This window comes from Acromyrmex echinatior, chromosome 8 (assembly GCF_024713525.1).
Source record: "Acromyrmex echinatior isolate Ae372 chromosome 8, ASM2471352v2, whole genome shotgun sequence".
In the NCBI taxonomy this organism is placed as follows: domain Eukaryota; kingdom Metazoa; phylum Arthropoda; class Insecta; order Hymenoptera; family Formicidae; genus Acromyrmex; species Acromyrmex echinatior.
The window spans coordinates 2,886,495-2,911,682 of record NC_141859.1 but is presented as its reverse complement, the minus strand read 5'-3'; the positions used below and the strand labels follow the sequence as shown (position 1 = coordinate 2,911,682).

The window sequence follows — 25,188 nt, the reverse complement described above, 5'->3', positions numbered from 1 at the left end:
TTAAAGTTAGTATTAATGGAAATGGAACGACTATTATTTTCAAACGACAATGGTAAAATGAATGAATAGCAAGATTAATGCTATTTGGAACAATATTATCGTTATCCACTGTAATATTTAATAGAAAATCATTCGTCATGATTTACATGCTTTATATACGATGACTGACTTTCGAATGCACGACGTGAATTGTCATGTCATACAATACATACTCAGTGATTACTTTAACACAAATACGTACATTTAATTGTAAGCAAAAAAAAATGGACGCAAAAACATATCACTCGTTTGAGAAAAGTTAGGATATTAATCGCTTTAGAAGTCCGTCGTATCGTCTCTGTGTCTTTGTCTCTGGGCAGAGCCATTAATATTCTAAGAAGCGGAGACAAAAGTGAACCAAGCCAACGTGTGAAACGCGGAACTTAAAGGCACCTTTACGTATGCTCGAAAGATTAATTATTACGACCAGGATAATGGGACTTTTATATGGAAGATGCAGCTGTAGGATAATTATGTATATATATTTTTTTCAAAAAGGACGAATGCAGTTCTTATTTACTGTTAATTATTTTTTTTATCAGAGGACCATTTATATATCAGGCTGGTTTTGTGATATATCGCCTTCAGGTGAAATTTTAATATCTCATTTTGTTTTTGCGAAATATAGAAAAATGAAATGAAATGAATTGAATTTCGTTGATTGGAGAATGTAAATTTTATTTTCGTTTAACATTTCATTTCAATAAAACTCGCTGCAGTATTCTATACACAATTGCCGCGGAATATCGTTGTCCGAATTGTATACAATCTATTATCCATTATTATGTTTTCACTTATGTATGACTTCAAAACGGTTTTTGTATTATCGGTATTTTTAAATTAAATCGCTTAGAATTTACAGATCGCTGATAATACTGTCAATAAGAATATTTAATTGTACGATTGAGTGTCTTTAAAAAAAAAAATGACAGCGAGCAAGTAATACTATTACATACGAAGGGCAAGCGAGCATATACAGACCGCACGATGCACATCTTATCAGCATTATAGAAAGAATTTAAAAACAAAATTTGGATAGAGTACGACTAGATCTTTTATCATAATGCGTTCAGTCTAGTGATTTGAATATAATTTTCTAGTCGAGATGTCTACGCGATGCGTTTATACTGTGTACACATTACGCATCGCTTCGTACTTTAGTAAAAATATAAAAAAGGTAGCGTCTCGTAAGAATAAAAACGGTAGTTTAAAATGTACTAGAAAAAGAAGTTGCAGTGCCTCGTGTATATAAATACGGATATAATATATATATATGTATATGATTTATGGAAATATTTCGCACATTTAATTCTTTTAGACAATGGTACGTGTTATGTAGCTCAAGCTGATATCGATATTTTTTTCTATCTATACGTCTATTAACGATTAACCGATCGGCCCGTCCGATCGCGACACATTTCGTTTCCTCGAGTGCATTAATCATTGTTACACCGTGAGATTTACAAGTCATGACACTTGTAACTTACATGCAGTACCGGTAATGCATTTTTCCGATTGAAGCGGAAAACGTAACATCGTCTCGCAAACTTAGACACGATCGTAATGGAATAATATAGTTTGTTATATATACTCGTATGCATGAAATTGTGCATTATATAACGCGATAAAATATATCCAATCTAATATTAAATACAATTTAAGATATATGAGTTAGTTGATTAATAATAATATAAAATGAGAGAGAGAGAGAGAGAGAGAGAGAGAGAGTAATATACAATTTTATATTAACATTTAAAATTTATAAAATTTCCATTTTTAACATTTGTAGTTTTTATTTCATAAATTTAAGACAATATGCATTACAGGAATCTAATTTCCTTCTGTACATAAAATTTATAATTCTCAAACATGCGTCATTTAAATTTAACCGATTGAAATTATTAAATTTTTAATCAATAACCTTCTAATTTTCTTTTTATCTACCATTTTAACGTTCGATAAATCTTGATATCAAATTTCTTATCCCGTGTCTTCAGAACATTGTATTCCTGTCACATATGCACACTTTCTCTTCTCATTTTTTAACGTTCGTTCCAATTTTCATAAATATATTTAATATCTAATAGTGTACATTAAAGCGAATTTCTTATCTCGACAATCGCTTTTCCACGTGTCATCGCTCCAATCGTAAATGGCTTTTTACGAAAGTGATTAATAAGAAACGATCGATCGGCCGATTGGTCAACGTGATGCACTTATAACACTTTCAAGCGGGTCTCCCTATTCTACGACCCTTTTTAGAATTTCCATATGTGGTTTGAGACGTTGGTCCACTTAGTTTAGTACGTTATTATCACCTTTTATTAATGTACGAGGAGTACGTCGCGCTCGCGAACGCACGCGAACGGGTTGAAGTCTAGAATAACATCGATCTCTCGCTGCGATCGCAAATGGATGATAGCCAGGAATCGAAAACCGATATTAATTCCGTATTATATATATATATATATATATATATATATATATAGTTTGTAATCCTTTCCTAGTTTGCATGGCAAAACTTTTAATCGTATCACCACGAAATACATAAATTACGAAAGGGGGGAAGGTATAATCCGATACATTAATCGCATTAGCCGATTTTTCGATTCGAAAGAGTTGCTCAGCACTGTTTATAATAATAAATCACAAATATGTATACGTGCGTACACTCGAATATTTGATCTTAATATCGAAATCGGATATATTATCCAATTTGGATATATTTAATTATTCGGGAATTTGTAAAATAAGTTTGTCGGTACATCTGAACTTTGTTTTAACGATTACACGGTTGAATATTATAAAATAAAACGTTCATTTCCATTTATGTTGAATCCAATTTTATTACACGGTAATTCTCAAATAAAAACGAACAAAGTAAGAACGCCGATCTATCACGGAGAAGCATCGATTTTCCGATTCCCGCAGATGGATGACACCAAAACGCGAGTCGTATTTTCTCAGCGGGTGTCGCTGTCGATAGCGTTCGTTGTTCCCGCTTGAAATGAATTTCGTCGCACCTTAATCCGTGCCAGAAAATCGTCGGGAGTTCATTAATTACGCCTATCTGATTTCCAGGAGAACGACCTACGGAATATAATCGGTCGGCTTCGTTCTCCTTACGTCGCTGGATCCCCCATCAAAACGACCGCGACGCCTTTGTGCCGGGGCAGAGCACAAGACGTCATTAACGAACAGCAATTACTTTCCGAGAGATAATGACGCCACGACACCCGCGACACCGAGCGACGCTCGTCGTCCATAAAAACGCGACGTGCGTCGCGTCCGTGCGAATGTCGGTCGTTGAAATGGATGCCGGAGTGCAAACGCATCGGAAATATTAATCATGTATCGATTATTTATGCTTTCCGCGCGTTGAATTAATCCACCGCTTGCATTGATATAGGTAATAAATCGCGATTGGAAGATGCGAAAATGGAAACGACATTTAACCTTTTAGTATTTTAGCTCGGATTTGAAAAAAATATCGAATAAAATGGTAGAGAAATTAAAAAAATAAATAAATTTAACACAGATGATATTTCAAATTTTAATAACTCGTAAAAAGCAATCTTTGCGTTTTATCCGTAAAATATAAGTTTTTATGAAAGCTGTAAAATACGGTTATTCTCTGCACCAAAATATTATATATCAGTACAATAATGGTATTACAAAAAATTTTTATTCCTTTTTCGTCGAATTTTGAATTTCCGTAAATAATTTCAAGTTATAAAAAATTTATTTCGAATTACAGAGAATCGCATACTGAATCTCAATATTATCCAGATTAGAACTAAAATTATTATAGGTCAAAGAAAGAGTTACATATTTTCTATTATGAGACAGTTTTCTAGTTTCATTACTAGTTGCGGAAATGAAAATCATAATACCACTTGAGTGTGCATTAAACAAACGAGATAATAAGTCTACGTCAATGAACATAAATAATTAAAATGCAAACAAAGAATGACAAAGCGAATAACTTGCACCTACACAACTGCAAAGTTTGCATTATATACAACTGCGTATCAAACCCGATATGTCGGATGCTATAGATATATCGTAGTGGAAGCAACAGAGAGCGAGAGATTGTATTTACGTAAATAAAAAGCATTATCATCTTAACGTTGTGACGCAAAGCAAAATGCTATTCTCCTGTATCTCGTGCAATTCTCTTAAAATCTAACTGTTTAGAAGGAATGAAGGAGAGACAAGATCCGCAGTTTACCGCGCGATAATATCGCGTAAGACGCGATCGAGGAACGCAGCTTTTGGCACTCCCAACGGGCCGAAAAGTTGGCTAGCATCTCTCACTGTCTGAGATGTTCGGTATTCCGGAACCTCTCACGTGGATTTACCTTCCTTCGCGAGAGTCTGACGTTTCTAGATGTGGCCCAGCATAGTTACTGAACTTGCTACAAGTCGACTACGAGTGAGGGCGAAAGCATAGAACAGTTGTCCAAAGCATGAAAAAATGCTTCTCGAAATGTATGTATGATGCGTATCTAAATGACTACTCCGTAATGATATTCGTATCCCTTATACTACGTGCCGTATTTCATTTCGACACCGGGAGAATTGAGCGCGTATTTATTATCAAATGTGCAATCACGATGCCTTTGGGATTAGAGTTATGAAATTAAGACTTTTGTTTAAAATCTAGATAAGGAAAGAATAAAATTATTCCAACGTACATTTCTGAAGCTAGAGAGACAAGAGGTGGCAATTTCAGAAATATCCTTCGTAGAGCAACATAATCAATTATTAAGAATTCGTCCATTGTAATCTCGTATTCGACGTGCGTGTCATAAACTATCTACAGCACTATTTGAGCTAGCTATGCATGGAACATTATTCTAATCTTATCTCTTTCCGTATAATATAACGTACGAAATACGTCGAATCGTTTATTACGATATTCCATGCAAAAGCTATCTATAAAACGATCTTCGTACGCGGAGCGCAGTAAAGGGTTCAATTCGCATAGTAATTGCGCGCGTTTAATCGTGAAACTTACAAGCATGCAGAGATTTTCACTACGAACGATACCTTTTGTACCTTAAAAAATTCAAGCGTGCCGATATTAACTCTTTCCTCACTACACTTGAACACACCGATGCGGATCAGCTGATCACATGGATAAATCTCGATGTATCTTACATGCCTCGCGCAAGAATACTTTATGCACAAACTCGAAACTGCTCTGTTCTACGTAAATAATACTAAAAGTTGCTAGATGTGGAACATCACTTACGTTTCTTGCTTTTTGATCCCAATTTGTCATATAGGCGTATTCTACTTTCTCATTAATTCATTCAAGTGGAAAGTTTATTTACGTTTATTCGGAAACATTGTAGACTAGCTTCTCCAAAATCCTACTGAGACAACTCTTCAGATAATATTTGAGTTTATCGGAAACGTTTGATAATAACCGGATTTACATTGCTCGCCAGATAAGCGGCTTATACATAGTACATTCGTACCATGCTTACGCATCTTACTAGAGAGAAATCTTTAACCGTGCAACAGAATTCTATCAGAATTCTAGTTGAGACACGGATACGCCTCAGGTAGAATTCTGATAGAATCTCATAAAGATTTTTTCTTTGCCCCGCGGCAAAGCGAGCCGAGAGAGAACGTCTTCCAACGAGCGTATTCGACCTTTGCGATCGAATATAAGATCCGAGATGCTTTCCCAAGTTAACACTGATTGCACAAGTACTTTGCGGATAATTCTCGCCTACCTAACTCGCGGCGATGAATTATACACCGGCGAAACTCTCAGCTCGTAGTTCCGATAAATCGAAATTGGAAGTCGCGCCTCGCTGAAAAACTTGCGCGCTCGCAAAAAAGATACGCTCGCTGAGAATGCGAGAAAAACTTCCGGTCCAGACAACTAACAACAACAAGCCCCCTCTGGACGAGAAATTTCTTTTCTATCTCTCACAAGGACCTCGCCACCAAGCACGGCGAATTCTTTCAGACAACGTTTTTTGTCGCAATTACTACGTAACGATCGCGGCGAGCGCAGTTCACCGTTGCTCAACTTAATCGGGAGACTCGCGAACGCGGTCGACTTGCATCCCAAGAGTTCCGGTTTGCCTTTATTATTCTTATCCGGCGCGCATTCGCTTCCGCGAAAGAAGCGTTTTTGTCCGTTGTTGTCGTGGTAATCTAAGACGTACGATTTGCTTACGAATTCGTCATTTTCTAAAAACTCGCGATTTAACTTGCGATTTTACGCTCAGTTATTTTTTGCTTCTGCAGGAATAACTTTTATGTCATCAGCAAATTTGAAGTCCTCATCATTAATAAAAATAAATAAAAATTAATTAATTTTCAGATAAAAATAAAAAAAATGTAAATTATTTATTTAAATGATCCTAGAAATTCTCAACTTATTCTCTCTTATAGAATAATATAAAAATTTTAAGTCCTCAATCGTTAATAAAAATAAATAAAAATAAATAGTTGCTTTTAGAATAAAAACAAAAATCTCTAAATTATTTGTTTAAATAGTTCTAGAAATTCTCAATTTAATTTCTCTTATAGAATAATATAAAGTTATCTTATCTGATGGTACTACAAAAATAATGTAAGCCTTTGTACTTGTAGAATATTATGGAAATTTTTCACAAAGATTTGTAAAAAAAAATGAAATGCAAAGGAAATTTACAATCGAATTGCACAAAAATTGAATCGCATCTTGCAATGATTGGTAAACATTACAAGTCTCCTCGGTATTGTGTCACTAATCGAACTGCGATTCGAATCGCAACTCGACTGTGGTCGTCAGTCTTCGTGCAGCTATTATTTCCTTTTGTGTATAGAATCTGAAAGCATTGCAACTGTGCGAGCGAGCGTCGCAGACAGTCGCTCGCCATCGTTTGACAATCGAAAGATCTCAATCGTGAAGCGACCTACATCTCTACAGAAATTTTACTTCGCTTATCAAGCTTTATTCCCCGCATCTGTTCATGTTAGATTTATGGAAAACGAGAGAAGAGAAATCTAATTGTAAGATAAATATGCGCTTAATTCGATTACGCTCGGATAATAAATTTATAATAATCACCACGAGCATCAGGAAATTGCTCCCTTGTCAATAAATCAACCGAGTTATGTAGACAGTAATCGAGCCCAGCAATTTGAGCAATTTGTATCCCCAATTCATCATACCTCCTTCCTCTTGTAAATCCTCCCGCATAGCTCGCGAGCAAATTCGACGTGAGTTACAAGATAATGACTTAACGAAAATCAACAGTACTGCTCAAAAGTTTTAATAAATGGCAAAATTTATAAAATAAACAGACAAAAAATAGAAAAGTTGTTTTCACATTTTATATATTTAAATATTTATAAAATTAATATTTTTAAAAGTAAAATGTAATATTCCAACTCTCAGAATTTTTGCATCACAATGAACTTAATGCTAGCGCATTAATCAAAGTTTATTTAACCATTAGCACACTATCATTTGTTTCTGTAGACTGTAATTGTGTTTCTCCCACTCTTTCTTACACATCAATGTAGAATAGAATGCGGTACTTATCTACTCACAATTATTAACTTTGACTAAATATTTACTCATTAGAGTATTTGTTTTAAATTTTTTTATTTTTTCTTTATTTCTTTGGAAACTACAATAAATTAAAATATAATATGTCAACATTTCTTTGGTTCAAATATAAAAAAGATCAACACCCAATGAATGAATGCATTTGGCAAGCAATTAATTCACATTTTATTTTTTTTGTTGTAAAAAGCAGCATTCAATAAAACTTTTGAATGATACTGTATAAAACTTCAAAATAACGTTTATTATATTAAATCCTACCATTATTTTTCGAAATTATTTTCGCATCGATCAATTTATTAACTTCCAACTTACTTATCTGACTTAAATTTTACTTTGTGAATAAATATTTTTCTTTCAAATTTTCGTTTGAGCACTTTGATTTGGTGAATGTATATTTTATCTCATTTCCATAATAAGTAGTTAAAGAAATAAGACCAAATTTGCAAGTGTATGAGATTTAACGTTTTCGTTTTGCAAGATTAAAGTAAAATACTTTTGCTACGAGCTAAACTTCAGAGGTGCAAAAAGACAAAACTTATTTTCCACGTATAATTTAATTAAATTTTGTTTCAATCTGATCACTCTTATACATAGTTACTGATTTGATTTGAAAAATAAAAGTAGTTTGTGGCTCCAAAAATAAATAAATAATACAAATAAATTTTAACACCTTTCAACGCAAACTAAAACGAACAATCTATATTGTGTATTTTTTAAAATTTATTCGTTCGCAAATGCGACATACTAATACAGTTACTTTTACGAATGATCGCCTCACGTATATTCAAATCAGGTCATTTCCACATGTCGAAGACGCTCAAGCCGCTGCTCGAGGCCTGCTACCTTTCCCGAAGGGTAGCAAAAATGTATATATTTCCCTAACGGAAACTAATGGGCTCCATTTCAAACGGAAGATTACGGATGTCAGACGGAATGAGCGATCGCACTTCGCGGTCCACTTCGGGGAGGATTCCTGGAGCTGTGCTATCTGGTTGAGACATCAGGGATCGCGGCGCAGTTCACGCGGAACGCTCATTGTCCAAGCGTGTTCGGCGAGCGTACGTGGCGAGTACACGAGGGAGCGAGTACCTATGCGACGGTACCACTGTCTGCAGTGATTTACGAAGCTCGCGGGCTCGTGCCAGCAAACCTACGCGTTACGTTCTCGCCCTCGAGCGGATACGTGCGCACGGATACGGCGACGATCGTATCCGGGGACGTCCGGTTTGCACAGGCCACACCGACCTCTATAATTCATGTCGCCTGCTGGAAACGCCACTGGGATCTTCATCGACGGAAGAGCCCCCGTGGCAGATCCTGATTGTTAGCTCTTTCGGGATACCGCCGGGATATTCCGCGCTGCTCGTTCGATGATTTTTTTTTTGCTTGAACAAGCAAATCGAAAATGTCGAACAAACTCAAACAGAAATATATTGTGTAATAAGAGTGTAATATATTTCTGTTATGTGTATAGATTTAAGAAATTTTATAGATTCTTAAGAGAAATTGGAAATTGGTTTTCTTGAATGAAAACATTGATCTTTTTACAAAGATAGTTTAAACAGTTGGAATAGTGTAAACGTAATTCGCAATTTGTTGTAAGAGTTCAGAACTAAAAAAAATAAATCGTATTGTACTTCTATCACGGCAAGGCAAAGAATTTTGAACAAAATTAACGAGCGAATTGAAAATATCAAATTCAAATAAAAATACATTCTATTATACATATAGATTTGAAAATATTATTTAAATAAAGATATTGATCTTTCTGTAAAAACAGTTAACAGTTTAGATAATGTAAATTTGTTATAAGAGAATATAAAGCTGCGCTTTGTTTGATGGCAAAGCAAACAATTCTGAATAAAACAGATAAAGATAAATAAGATCATAATAAAATAAATTTTAAAATAATGGATCCCTTCTAAAAAGGCAGAAAGAATTATTATTACTATCATGTTTTTTCACGATATATTACTTTCTAATATTATATTTCAACGTCAAAAAGAAGTGCATGCTGCATGTCTCTCTTTAAAGAATTAATGCGACTGTCATTTTAATGAAATTTTCTGCTTGGGAGGTAATTTTTGCCCTTTGAGATCATCAGTCGCCTGTCTGAGCGCATCAAAATTCAATTAATCGATCAACCGTGCGTGTGTGTACGCGCCCGCGGGCTCTCGAGCGACAGATAAAATAAACGCGGCATAGAGGAAGTTGTAGAGAGGTTTCCGGGTTAATTAGTCTGTCAATGCGGCCCGCTCGCTCTGCACGGGACAATATGCGGGAAAAAAAAAGGAAAAAAAAAAGAACGGGGATGGTTGATTCGACAGCAATCGCGTCCCTTTCGAATGACGTGATATATCGTGCTGTCCGCTACTGTCGTGCACCATGCACCTAGATATCTGCATCTTGTTCGTTGTTTCGCGTTTACGTCACGCGCATACATCCGCAAATGCCCGAGTGCATCAAATCTACGTGACACCGTAAAATTTTTCCAGTTTTTCCGTCAGACCGAAAGTGCGATATTAGCATGTTGCAATTCGCCGCAGGTTAAAAAAGAACTCTCGCTGTATTTAATCACTCTCTTTCTGGCGCCGACTGCATCAAATTATTAGAAAGTCGACGTTTCTAAAATAATTTGTCTAATTGTAAACTTACACGTAGGCGTTTTGTCAACCTTGAAATAATAAATTTCCTTAAAAGTTCTACCATTTCATTTTGGCATTGCGTCAAATAAAAGTAACGTTTATTAATTAATTCATAGACGTAGTTATTTCTTAACAGCTCGATGTGGATAAAAAAAGAACTGGTTAAGATATGACGTATAATTAATTAAAAGTAGGAAATGAAATACTTGCAAGTACTTAGCTAGATTTGTATCTACTTTAAATGAAGAAACTTCACGAAGTATGCCTCCCTTATTTTAATTGTAGATTTGTAAAGCTAATGTCCTTTTCCACCAATGTTGGATTAACTTTAATCTCGATTCAACTTACTTAAAATTAAATAAAATCAAAGTTAACGTTAATCCACATTGATAAATTAAAGTTAATTTTTGCTAGTCGAAATAAACATCACATTTTGTTTATTATTCGTGTAAATCCAGACACCAACAATTATCTGATATTTATACTGTAAAGGATTATGAAGTGAGCTGCTTAGAGATATTCATGCCTGAAACCGCTCGCATTTTTAACTTTTCTCACTAACTGGATTTCATCGCTGTACTGACTAATAACAATCATAAATAATAAAATCATACGGCAGAAACCACGATCATACGGATCTTGCAGACAAGATTCGTCTTTCTGTAGAAACGCGGCATTTTTTCCCAAATACGTATATTATTGTCGCTGCAATGATTTCATTGAAAAAAACTAATGATACAAAGTTTCCAATATATGCGTTTATCAGATTATAAATTTATTAAAATTGGAAAAATGAATTTCTAAAACTCGTATCATTTTAAACAAATTGTTAAAAAATTATTTAATAAAATTGTTGAATAAAAATCTTGACATTAATTATAGAAACTAAAACACATAGAAAATATAAATGGCGTAATGAATAGAACTATTGAATAAAAAAAGTTTCAACAAATGTTTTATAATAAAATCGGATTAAAAGTTAAATTAAAAATTTATTGAGGTAATAAAGGAACAATAGAATTTATTATTAAAAATGTATAGAGTTCTAGAACTAAAGCGTGAGTCGTAAGAATGCCTTCGTGTTAATATTGAACAAAAGTTGTCAACTGAACATCGTCAACTGTATTTCGTTTACTGGATTTCATTAATCCAGTGGTATAGCTCGTGCAAACAATTCTACTATATCTACTGCACAATGTGTACTGTAAGGTGTGCCGTAAAGTAAAACCAATACGGTTCCGACATTCTCAGTTAATCGCAGCGAACCATCCCTGACGTCGTTAAGTCAATACTCGATCCTACGGTTCTATACGATGGTAATTAACAACTTCTATAGTTCAGTTAAGTGTATAACCGATACACTCCTAAGATATGTTGTATAGTCGCTTCTGTAACGAAGTAATTAACATCTGATGACGTAAATAAATTCTGGATTTGATGTGATATTCAAATAATTGCATATTATATTAGATAAATTGTTGGTATTGCATAAAGAATTAAATATTACAAATAACGATTACGATTTATTTATCTAAAGTAGCACATTTAGCAATCCATGTCGGACATAAGAAAATTTTCATTTCAAATTGCTAAATTATGTCGGATTTTCACAAGAAAGTATCAATACACAATCATCGCTGCATTTTTAATTGAAAACAATCAAATTTGATTTTACACGACAATCCATCAAATTTCATCGGCGACGATGTACAAGAAGAGAAAAGCAGTCTTTTAATGATATGATATGTTAGATAATAAAATAATGATTGAAGCGATTAAAGATTGATGAGAAATTGATGACCAAATTAATACAGAACGGTATCGAAATTTGAGAGGATGGCGGACAGGAACTCGCTTAGAGTTCAATGAGAGTTAACTACGGATCAGAACCATTCCCGACGGGTTTCACGGTCGACATCATAAACGTGCAACATGATGATTAAGATATGTGGGCGAGTCGTTATTCACGCTACGAACTCCATGTACTGAGAATCGACGCGCTGCTCGTTTCGATGCAATGTGTTTTAATGATATTACGGGCTCTCGGCGAGGGTGAGCGAGGGGGATGATCACGGCTTGTTGACCCATTTTGGACTTTGTGCACGGCCCGCAACTTCGTTGCGGCCACCGGTGTGTCGCCGTCCGATGCAGCAACTTCGCGTATTATCGCAATAAGAACTTCGTCGGCTCCTGCCGTTCCCACAATCCGTCCGTTCCGTTCGCGCATACAAACCTGCGGAGCCCGATCGGATTTCACGACCGGACGTCCGAGCGGATGTGGAAGATGGAGGTTCCTAAACTTCAGCTTCATCTTAAAATTGGAAAACGTAATTCTGCCAATTCTTCGTGAAGGCGATTTAACTCGAAAACTTGACGTGGGAGCCCGCTGATGAGAAATGAGAACGAATCTTCGAAGTCGCGTTTGAGAGTTTAAGCAATCGACGAAATTTCCTGATCGTAAAAGAAGCGAAAGATGGACTGAGAATGTTGATTTCATTTGTATATTTCAACGTGTATTTCGACAAATGGTGCTTGTATTAAAAGAAAATGAATTCAAGATGTTTTACTTCGAAAATATCTCCCTTTCGACGTCTATTATCGGACAGATCTCCCTTAATATCTGTACCTTGCTTCAAGCGGAATCAATTATCTCCAAGTCTGAGAGCTTGTCACTTGATTGCGTAACAAGCGATAATAGCCTCTGTATTGATATTCATTGCGAGTACTCCGGACTCCGTAATAATACGCTGGACGCGCAATTAATGCCTGGCATTAATTAGGCATTAATTAAATTAATCATTAATTATATATAATAAAACGTACAATAGCTGTAATAGAACCATCTGCGTTCTCCTTAAATTTGAATCAGTAGATAATCACTGACAGCAGTCCCAAGTATGTCACTGGTAATCAGTGAATGAAATGTGAAGTATCTAACCTAGCTAACTTTGCTTTAGATGAATAAATTCAATGCATATGGTATTGGAATTGACGTGTGAATATCGGTATTTTAATTATACAATGCTCAAACTTTTTCTTTGAATTTCACTTATTACCAAGTATGCCACTGGGTAATCAATAATTATCTATCGATTCAGATTTAGAGAGTTTGAATAAAAACATGCTGCACAAGCACGATACCTTATTGAATTTAAAAAAATCTCTTCCATCGTTTATAACGACGCGAAAGGAACTGACTTACAATTGCGGAGTCAGTCTTAGAGAGATTAAATACAATAAACTTCACCATCACCTGCTTCGTATGAAATATCGGCAACATATCTTTTCGTTAGTTTAATGGTTTAATCCAATACGCCAATTTTCAATTGTCATTGTGAACATGACATGCAATTATTTCGTACACTTGCGACTTTGAGAATCGATATGTAATACGGAGCGAAAAACTTCACAGTTCGTTCGTTTAATTCCATTTTCTTCTTTGACGTCTCTTTTCGCGCTCAAGAACTGACCCTGCTCAAAAACTCGTCTCTTGCGAAATAGGAACTTGCGAAGGAGGTTGGTTCGCAGATGCCGTCGATCGAACAATACCTCTTCGATGAAGAAGGTCCCGCGTGCGTGGTGTTTATACGCGTAATAGCGTGTCATTGTCATTGATATCGAGCAACGGTCGATGATTGCCGCTGACGTTGCCGGATGCGTTACTATGATGATCCGAGTAGAGGCTGGGGTCCTGAAGAATTCTGTATGAGGGGCGCCGTAGTAGTTGTTATCGCCTGGAGGCACGGAAGTCGGCACTAGGCTATGCGAGGGTGACCACGCCTTCTGGCTCCGGCGACCAGCAATTGTCGGACAGCCAGCAGCCGATCACCACGGTGAAGAAGCCGATCAGGAGAGCCACAATGATGTAGATTTCCGCCTGTCCCAGCGAATCTGTCCAACACACGCGATATGACGTGTTCGTGAAACGCACTCGATACGTGCTTGAAACGTGCCTGAGGTCAAGGGAGTAATTAAGCTTTGCTTAACGGCTTCGAGGCTGAAAGGTCGCATGCATTATGGAGAATCATCAGTACACACGTTAGGTGCTAATACACATGCTTGTTGCTTCATCCCCTTCAGGTATAATTTGTTATCTCGAGTCTACATATATGGTACAATTGAATTAATTGCATCAGACGTTATACAGCGCTTGAGGAAATGTACAACGGAGTCGTTTATGAAATCAAAGCAAAATCAAATATAGGAATAGCGTAGCTATATAGAAGAAATCACAGCTCAAAAATAAAAGTCGAAAAATCATCTTTAAATTCAACACGTTTTTCGCTTGTTTTTCATTGATGGACCTAAGAGAAGTTTAGTTATTTTAGCCTGCAGTAATCTCGGCAAACTGTAGTAGTTATAACACAGATTGATTAGCAACATTTAGAAGTTTTAATTAACTGAACATCTGACTAATCGATTCCTTGGCTGACAGATTGCAAATTCGCTGATTTGAATTCGATAAAAACAAAATTCCAACATTAATCATATTCCAATATATAAAATATGACTGCGTAAATATTATCGGTTTTTCTAAATTATAGAAAAAAAGATTTAATATAAAATAATATAAATTTAATATATATATATAAAATATTCTTACTTTTTTTGATGCATTATAATTCTATAAATATTTCTGTATGTTAATTACAGAATTAATTTCAAATTCCTATTCAATATCAGTACTAAAACCAATATTCAGTAACTCTTAACGACAGCGTTAGTGTCATTACATTTTCATTACGTAAATTTTATATATGTATACAAACTATACAACGACAATATAATACAATACTAACACTGTCATTAGAAGTTAGAGAATAAGAGCCTAATTTAAGAATAAATACAAACATGCAAAGTTACAAATTTAAAATTAAAAATTAATTATTTTTGCCAATCAGTAACATTTAAAAGATATATAAATTCACATGCTATAAATTGTGATAAAGAATTAATATCATATTAGGTATACATGTTCATTCTTTTTCATGAAAGTCAAGCAATTTTAGATGTCAAGAAACTTTGCGGTTCAGTGAAGTCCTAATCTGTGATGAAAATTTGAAATTTCCAAAGCGAAGGAGGCTCTTCTCGACTAAGGTCGTATTTGAAAGTTAAAACACAGGTTCGAGCCAACGGAGAACATGAGCAGTACGACGTGGTTTTGTTTGTTCGTTTCATGAATTTTTCACAACCGTCGCCATTATTATCCCTACACTAGTCCCGGATTTACATCGATGTCAGTGAACGACTACTACCTGCAGCAGCAGAAAAACAAAACCCATTGCTGTCATGAATATACGCTCACGATAAAATAGCGCAAAAATCTTCGGTAAAATTCACAAATATTAATTAGAATCTAATCTAATTTGCTAAACAATTCTCATTTTGATCTCGATCTTTCAAAATAACTTAAAGAAACACGATTGAATTTCGAACAAAGGACACACATTATCTATAATGCATAAGTCTAAATTTGGAAAGTTCCATTTCTAAAATAAGAAAAATAAGATTACAACATAGACATGACTTGAGATTCCGGTAATTTTTATTATTTTTTTACTGAGACAAAAATTTTCTTATGTTGCATTCAAGCGTATACGTAACTGCAAGCGGGCAAACTATCTTCCATAAAATTGCAGCGCCACAGCATAAGTCGTGGTTTTATGGTTCGACTATCATAATATAAGATTTCGTAGCAGATGCTGTTACGCTAAGATAGTAAACCAAAAAAAGTTTCCTCAACAAATTACGACCACCAACTGGAAGTCGACGAGCATATAATATAAATTGTATCCGCGTTATGTCACCGTCATATGCACGAGTATAATTTACGATGACGTGGATTTTCGCAAGCGAAATATTTACAGATATGAGTTATTTGAAATTTATGACATTTATAGTCTGCTAGTATTTTTATAGTTTTAAATCTATATATTAAAAATTGACCGCAAATATAGATAGAAAGAAATCCTAAAACTGCCCACTAGATTTAAAATATATTCATGCAAGGTTTTAATTGTAATAGGCAAAAATATAGTATAATTATAAAAAAAAGCAAGCCTATATAAATGTTCCTATGTAAATGATTAGCAACAGATTTTACAAACTTCATGCCTGTGCGAAAGCCCTTTAAGGCAAAACAGAATAAAAGGAAGCCCTTAAAATCTTCCACGAATGAAGTGAAGAACTTACATGAAAAATCATTTGCATAGACATAGTATATATTTAGGATTCTTTCCAGCAAGGGATGACACAGTGTAACACAGTGAATCATTACATTCTTATTGTATACAAACGTTAAACAAACATGAGATTATGTACGCTATGCCTTTGCTGAAAAGCATCAATAATACATAGATCAAACATACTAGGTATGGTTTGTTCATGTAAAAGAAAAAGAAAACACAACTCAAGTCTTTCATCCCTCCCCTCCCCCCCCCTCTCTCTCTCTCTCTCATTTTAATCTAATTTTATGTTTTTTTTATTTTTCTTTTTTTCCATTATTTTATTTTATTTTATGTCTCTTGTTCTACTGATTCTATTTTATTTTTTAAATATATTTTTTGTTTTCCATTATTTTATTTTTTCTTATTTTTTTCACCATTATTCTTTATCGTATATATTTTTAGAAGACTTGCCGTAGAACAATAAATGGTCTTTCCTTCTTTCTCTCTCTCTCTCTCTCTCTCTCTCTCTCTCTCTCTCTCTCTCTCTCTGTCTCTTTCTCTCTCTATCTCTAACAATGATTGTTCTCTATCTATTAGAGAGAAAAGAGAGACCCAAGTTGTGTTTTCTTTCTCTCATGTGAGGATCTCACATGATGCTCTATTTATATTATGTTTATGATTATTTGCATCAACAATTTCGAAGTCTTTTCGACAAATTCTTAACAAAAAAAACATCAGTGACTTACTCTCTAAACTTTTTAGAATAAATTTCACTCCAAAGAATTTAGAGAGTAGAATTTTATTAATACCGTTCACAAGTACAAACGTTTACACAATACAACAATAACCAAACACGAGCAGAGAAGAATGACATAAATTCATCAATTACCTAGAGGACCCTTTGACTTCCACAGGCCTTTGATGAGAGTTGGATCGCCGCGACGCCAATCGCGCCATCCTCGACCCCGACGAGGTCCCTTGTCGGCCCACCTTGAACCGGTCTCAGAAGCTGCGGCACCGCCGCCGGCTGCACCACCGCCGGCTCCACCGCCGGTCGACCCACCAGTAACGCCGAGACCAAAAGTGGCAGCTCCGGCAGCGCCGGTGGAAAAACCGGTAGCTCCTCCGCCACCGCCGCCGCCGCCGCTTCCGGTAGCACCACCGATAGAACCACCGCCGCCGGGGCCCGGGGTGCTCGGCGACGAACCGGCCTGCGGCTGACCATGGCTCCCAGTACTTCCACTCTGTGGCATCGGCGCTCCCGCCGCTTTTTTCGTCCGACCCGGAAATTTCCAGGAAGCAGCATGAAATGAATACAGGAGGACATGCGCACCGTTAAACTATCGATTCGCGTTCGATTGATCAATGGGGGTTTCATGGCGGACTGTGTCTTCCTCCGATTTATCTATCTTCGCTTATCTAACGAAAATTGCTCGGAAGAGTTGCGGTTGTCATAATTGTTATTTTAAAGGAATAATGTTTGACTTCGTTCTCACTTTTGTCGATTCTTCAGAGAATCGCAAAGTGCGAAAGCCAGCAAGGAAAATATCTTTTTCTGTAATAAATCACTATCTCTCCGATTTATTTTTCAAACTTAAATAATATATATAATTTTTATCTTAAAGTAAAATTACTTAAGAATAAGAAAAACACTATTTCATTCAAGAAATCGATTTATCCAAATTTGAAGTTTGTTTGTGTACGCAAATATAGAACAAATCTCATCAGAATTCTAAGAGAATCGATCTTAGCGTTAGATATGCGAAAGAGCAGTGTAATGGAGCAGAAGGTATCAGTGCGAAGGACTTTTCAGGTAGGTGAATATGCAAAGAGATCAGAGGATCGTATAAACTGCTTCACTAGATTTCCATTAATATTTCATCGATTATTCTCGCTTTAACTAACGGTCACGAATGATTGTAATCACTAGAAGACAGGAGACAATTCAATAACAGTAAATCGAGAATCAGAATATAAAAGTATCAGAATGGTTTTTTTCCTCTCTATATCGACGGAGTGTCTCTCTCATAGCTAATGCATATACTTAAGGATCGAAGAGAATTTCAATCCGTTAAATCGAGAGGTGACATTGATGTAAAGGATTGACAGCCAATTTACAGAGATGAGTGATGAATCGCATTTTCGGCACCACTCAACGTAAATAGATGACGCTGAGTACAACAATGATAAAAGAGAAGATATAAATCGAAATTCTATAATTACGAATATGATTTTGAAAATATGTTAAATTGTTATAATTATGTAGTTGTTAATTACACACCTCTAATTGCACCATTAATATAAAGTATTTATTCATTATATTATAATAATTATATTCGCCATTATCTCCAAATAATATTGCAATTAAATTCTGAATTATACAAATTCATAAAGAAATAATTGTTTATTCTTTGCCGTATTTACTCCTTTAGACTTAAATAAGTATGATAAATTTGCCGTCGGAAAAAAATACGACGTCTACAATATTTCTCACGACGCATGCGTGCGTGTTTATCATTTTAATTAAAAGAATTTCTTCTTACTAAATTTTCTCAAATATGTAATATAAGAACCGATACATAAATGAATATCAGATAAATAAGAAAAAAGATTTTTATCCCGTATTGAATTTCACGCATTTCTATTTATCGAAGTATTTATAAATAAATATTAATCGCAATTACAATTATAAAAAATATCATAATCTGTTTTGCTAATATTAATTTTTTTGCTATTAATATTAATTTTTATGAATAACAAAAAATTAAAAAACAAGTAAAATTTGCTAAAATAGAAAAAATATTACAAATGGCAACTTTGTTTATTCAATAATTGTATTCTTTTGAATACGAGAATATTGAGGTTCAGTGAACATAAAACTTGTTGCGTCCTTTCGCATAGCGAATTTAGCGAACCATGTCTTTTCTCCATATGAAACAGAAATAAATATTCAGATTTTTGTTTTCATGAATAATCAGAAATTTTTAACGGAATTTTTACACACAACTAAAAATAAAAATATTTTTCTTATTTATCAAATATTGTTTATCAATTTTATATATTAAATTTTTTAATTACATTACTTTGCAATAATTAAATGATGTATCTTAAATAGCCTCACAATTGTAAGTAACAATTAAGAATCTTTAGTTATAAAATAAATATATAAAATTAGTAATATGTGATTTAATTAATGGGATCTTTTTAATTAAAAAATATGCAATATTGTCATTGTTAATATAAACTTGATGGATAATAATTGTAATTTTTTAATAATAACATTTCATAGCAACTGAAATACATTTTTCATTATTCCAAGTCTACTTGACCTATGATACCTACTTCTGAAAAGATTTAAGGACACATTTATATTTAACGCGTGTAAAGGAGATTTAATTAGAATATAAATTTAAACTAAAACATCAATTAACGATTATCAAGTGCCATTTTCGTTGCATGCATACGTGCCAAAAAAGTGTCAAGGGGGCTCTCTTTTTCTTTTAAAGTAACTTAAAAAATTAATTTACCGTCAGATTTGCGAAAAATGTGATTGACGGTTTCGCAGCATCCTTAATGCAAAATCGTGTTAGCGGTATAAAGAATGCAAATTTTATAAAGAAAATTTTTTTTTAGTATTTTATGTCGGTAGTATCGAATATAATCTGCATATGTAGATTAAAATTTGGATCGTTGCGGCGCGAGGAATAACACCAGAAATCTAACCATGAATAGTAAATCGATAAATTTAAACGAAGTCTAATTTAGGATCAACCTACAGCAGTCTGTATTGAAATTAGGCGAGTTATTAAATCCGCATAGTGACAATTTTGTTTTAACCAATCATCACAAAAATTGCTTTTTCTATATAAGACCTACGCCTATTTTGTTCTTGCGTTCTTTGCGGTGGCATTTGAATTTTTGATTGCGTAATTTCGCACATAATTATTATACAAACAAATTAAACTTTAACGTTTCGTGATTTCAGAAATTAGCACACTCATTATAAATTACAGTTCGCTGGATTAATTAATTATCAAATGCAAAATTACAAAAAATAACACTAAACGACATTATCCTCAAACGTGAGTATAAAATAATTTTGAAATTTAAATTTTAATAGAATTTATAAACAACTTTTCTTACAAAATACGCAAAATACAAAATTTTATTATATACACGTTATGAATTACAATTCACTAGATTAATTATTAAATGTGAAATTATAAAAAAGTAATGAAATCGATATTATTTTCAAACATAAATATAAAATAATTTTTTAATTTAAATTTTAATAGAATTTATGAACAACTTTTCTTTTCACAAATTATGCAAAGTACAAAATACTGATTTATAGTGATATATTTATGTTTCATTAATATGCTTATCTGTGAAAGCAATCACAAAAATAATATCCTGGTAATATTTTTATATTTAAAGAATTTGAATCGCTTTAATACTTACCGCATAAGGAAAGCAACAAAATAGTGGCAAGGAAGAACCAACCCATACTTCATCAACAGGTCGTTCCGTGAGAAACCGTGCTACATCGTTAAACTTCAAGTGTACGTCGAAATCGTCAGTGGCTAATGCTGCACATTGGAACGAAGCTCCTTAAAAAAAAAAATATTTCATATTAGAAAGATATGTAGTTAAAGCAAAATAAAAGAGAAATCCTTAAAAATATTTTTATTTTAAATTCATTTTTACTGACAAAGTAAAAGTGACAGAAATTGAATTGAGAAGTCTATAATGTATATTCAGACTGAAGCAGTTAATATTAAGATGTATTGATATCTAATATAAGCTACACAGTTGCGGGTTATCTCGATACACCGTTAAATGCCAACGTTTCGTGAATATTGCAGTTTGCTTCATCAAGGCGAGAAGCAACTCGATATTGATACTTGCCCTGATAAAGTAAACTGCAAGTAAATTGCAATGTTCACGAAACGTTGGCATGATGTATAGAGACGAAGATAATCTGCAAACCGAAGTTTAGCTTCATTAAAGAAAATATAATCCATGGAGGTCTCAAAAGTATTGATATACTTATTCGTAAAGTATTTCTTTAATAATAATAAAGAAATACTTTAATACTTCTTATTTCTCTATTATTAATAAAGAATAAAAAACACAAGATTTATTACATTTTTAGAATTTATGCATTACTAAATAATATATAATTACAATTGCTTTGAAAATTTAGCTATTCCCTTTAAATTAATAATTCTCTTTAAATGTGTTCGCGCCTGGTCATATTGAAACTTCATATTAAACAACCGTATCTACATACATGTAGAGCTTTCCCATAAGGCGGCTGCAAACGCCTGCATGGTTAACTACTACGGAAGCTCGAAAATTTCCTATCGGTGGATTGCATCGCGGAGGCATACGAATAATTGAAACGACCCACGTCAAGAGCGGCCTCTGTGCTGTGATGGCGCGGCATCCGCCATCCTATGTAATCGCCGGCAAATAATGTATAAATTCGTTTTCGAGAGCGAGTCGCGCAGCGCTCTCGACATTTCCGTAAACCAGTAAATGGCTTATGCATGAGCGCGTCAGTATGAATCCTGGCTAGCTGCGGGCAAGATTATATTCCTATTCGCGAAACGCCATGAAACACCACTCAATTTCTACATTGTAAAATTGATATATACATCATGACTGTATCATGACTCAATATTATCGAATCGATTATGCATATTATTGCAACCTAATTTCGTAATATATTGTCTAACAGTGTTTAAAAATGATTTCTTTAAATTTCTTAGTCCATCAAAATTTAATTAACTTTTCGACATTGTTGCAATCGTACCATAATATTACCACAGTTTTTCACGTAATATTTTTAAAATCAAGTCAAAAATGATAGGTATTTTATCAATTTCGAGTATTCTATCAAACGGGAGTTTTAATAAATTTCAAAGAATTGAATGATTGACTTTGAATGATTAATTTGTTTACATGTTACAATAATGGCACCAATAAAGCATTGAGGGAAAAAATATAGGTATATATATATATAGTCACTAGCAAAAAATATGAGCCACTGTATCGATATTTTTTAATGTGTACATGATATACAAGATGCCCCACCTAACGCAACTATCCCTTTTATCTTTGCAAGATCAAATAAAAAATATATTCAAACAAAAGAGTTGCATGAATGAAGCATAAATGATAGAAAATCAATTTTTTATGATCATATGAAAGCCACAGCTATTCTTTTACTGAATCAAGTAATTTTTTTATATAATATATATAATGATTTTTCCAATTATTTTGCAACATATAAAAGTATTAAGATAAAGATTTTTAAACAGTTAAGAATTTACAAGATATTTTAGAAGTATTTTAATTCGGCATTTTAATATAAAATCTCATATTAATTTTTTTTATAAACGTACAAAAAAATTAATAGTTATATATAATATATTACGAGAGATATTTTATATTTCAAGTCATGTGCCAGAATAAAATATGTAATAACTAGTAAACTAAAATATGTAATAACTAATAAATTATTGACTTAATTAACGTATTTATTTCAAATCAACAATAATTAGAGAAATTATATTATGTAAAAAAATCATAATTTCATTTATAAAAATAGCCATGATCTTCATGTAATCATGAAAAATCGTTTTTTTTTTCAAAAATTGATTTTGCTATTATTTGTGCCCTGTCAAACTATAAGACTTTTATTTGAACATACTTCTTTTTTTCGATTTCAAAGAGAAAATAGTTCAGTAATTACGTTAGAGATATCTTGTATATATGTAAAGACAATATTTGTCTTAAAACAGACAATATTTTATACTTTATTATTTATCAATAATAAAGTACGATAATTAATCCGGCTATATTTGAGTTCATTCATTCCATATTAATTAAGTACATGAAATTATAAGGGACTATTATTAGTAATAGTTAATAGAATTGTATGTAATTTATTGAATAAATCGTTGAATTATATTATCAAATGAATATATATGACTAATAATGGCTATTGGCCTCAACAACTCAAATAAAAATATACAATTTTTCATTATAAATCTTGTTATTAGAATAAGAGAGATATTTCTAATTAATATACTAACTAGGGGCATCAATTATATTAAAGAAGCAATTTACGAAGAAACTGCAGTTGTTAATTGCAAAATCGTGTTTCCTGCGATTTAATTTATGACGTTTCCAAAATTAAATTTTAATCACGCACAGTAGAGTAATTTGTAGTAGCCAAACTCGTTCTAGAAATATACCTTTATTTATGTACGTGCATAAATAATATGTACATATGTGAGTAAATAAAGTGTGTGTGTGTGTGTGTGTGTGTGTGTGTGTGTGTGTGTGTGTGTGTGTGTGTGTAATTTGTAAAATGATTGTGTAAAATTTGCAAAAATGCAAAAAGATTCTATTCTCTAGTTTCAAGAAACCTTTATTGATTTGCGTTTCTTCGAATACTATTAAAAGGATTAAAGTTTTAAACCGAAGGAGATTACCTGAAAAACACTCAGAAGTCGGATACAGTGTAATTAGGATCATCATTATAGTCTACATTCGTATCGGCAAAATCGCGCTTTTAATATGGTTGTAAATATTAAATCGAACTATGCGTCCCACTTTCGCTCACAACGCTTGTGAGCATCATTTGTCCTCGCTTAATATTTGATAAACAACAAAGATGAAATGATTCCATGAGTGTCAGCCAGCCTGAGACATAATTGAAAATTATCATTTTATTCTTGTTTTTGACATTCAGTGAACAACATTATAAGAATAAAATAATACGATTATGATCCAATTTTTCATTATCAGGTTAACTTGTAGTTTAGATTTAATCTCACTTAACTTGATAATAATGTAAAAATTGTTTTTTTGTGATTAATCACTAAACTAATATTTTTGTAGTGGCAACTTTAAAAATTATTCACTACAAAACTATCAGTTTGTGATTAATCATAGATGGAAAAATACAATTTTTTACATTATCAAGGTATAAATAACAAGAATTAACCAATTTCTTCTTCTATTATTATTATTACTATTAAATGAAAAATATTAAGTATGAATAATATTAAGTGTTTGATCGCTCCTAAAACGTACAGTCGATGACTAATCGGAAAATTAATTCAAAATGTTATAAGCCCATATAGAGCTGCTATTAAAAATTTAACATTAATAAGAAATTTGCTAAAATTAAATTCGACCGCCATTATGCGCAATGAAACACTTGTATTCTTAGATTTGTTCGTGTCGCATGCTCCAACATGCTCTAAAATGATTTTACCATAATATTGGCTGCGTTCAGCAGAGAAAGCAGCTTTGCAACTGTTGTACAATTTTTCAATATGATTGGTTTATACATTTAGATTTATAAAGAATCAAAAGCAAAAACAGATTTGGAGCATATTCGAGCATACGACGCGAACAAACCTCTTACGCGAACAAACCTTTTACGTCATGATTGATGACCCAGATAAATCTCAGCTCCATGCGTTGAGTTGATACGACCAATAATAAATTGGAGGGAGTAAGGAAATCGTCGCAGAAGACAAAAGTTAACTAACAAATGAAAAACCGAATCTATGATTATCGTGTGCTTTATGAAACGCAGCTCTATGCCCTGAATATTGATTTAAGCCCCACGAGCATCATCTGAAGAATCGATGAAAAATCGATCTTATCGATATTATCGATATTATCGATCTATGAAGGCCGATATTCATAGTCGGATCTTAAAATGTTATGA

The 25,188-nt window shown here is 33.4% G+C and overlaps 1 protein-coding gene across 10 annotated transcripts in view; it reads right to left on the bottom strand.

The window, feature by feature from the left end:
• LOC105150141 (uncharacterized) overlaps positions 1-25,188 on the bottom strand; it is a 208,075-nt gene that overhangs the window by 105,345 nt on the left and 77,542 nt on the right. For 4 of the 10 annotated variants that reach the window (XM_011063021.2, XM_087408666.1, XM_011063024.2 and 1 more), the window contains 4 exons: positions 20,895-21,043; positions 19,961-20,002; positions 17,323-17,700; positions 7,785-14,157 (listed from right to left, as the gene is read on the bottom strand). In XM_011063021.2, coding sequence (XP_011061323.2) covers positions 14,027-14,157; positions 17,323-17,700; positions 19,961-20,002; positions 20,895-20,940 — 597 coding nt within the window. In that variant the 5' untranslated portion in view covers positions 20,941-21,043 and the 3' untranslated portion in view covers positions 7,785-14,026. Of the gene's footprint in view, positions 1-7,784; positions 14,158-16,790; positions 17,701-19,960; positions 20,003-20,894; positions 21,044-24,889; positions 25,146-25,188 lie in introns of those variants that run through there. The other 6 variants (XM_011063023.2, XM_087408665.1, XM_087408664.1 and 3 more) reach the window with 6 other exon arrangements.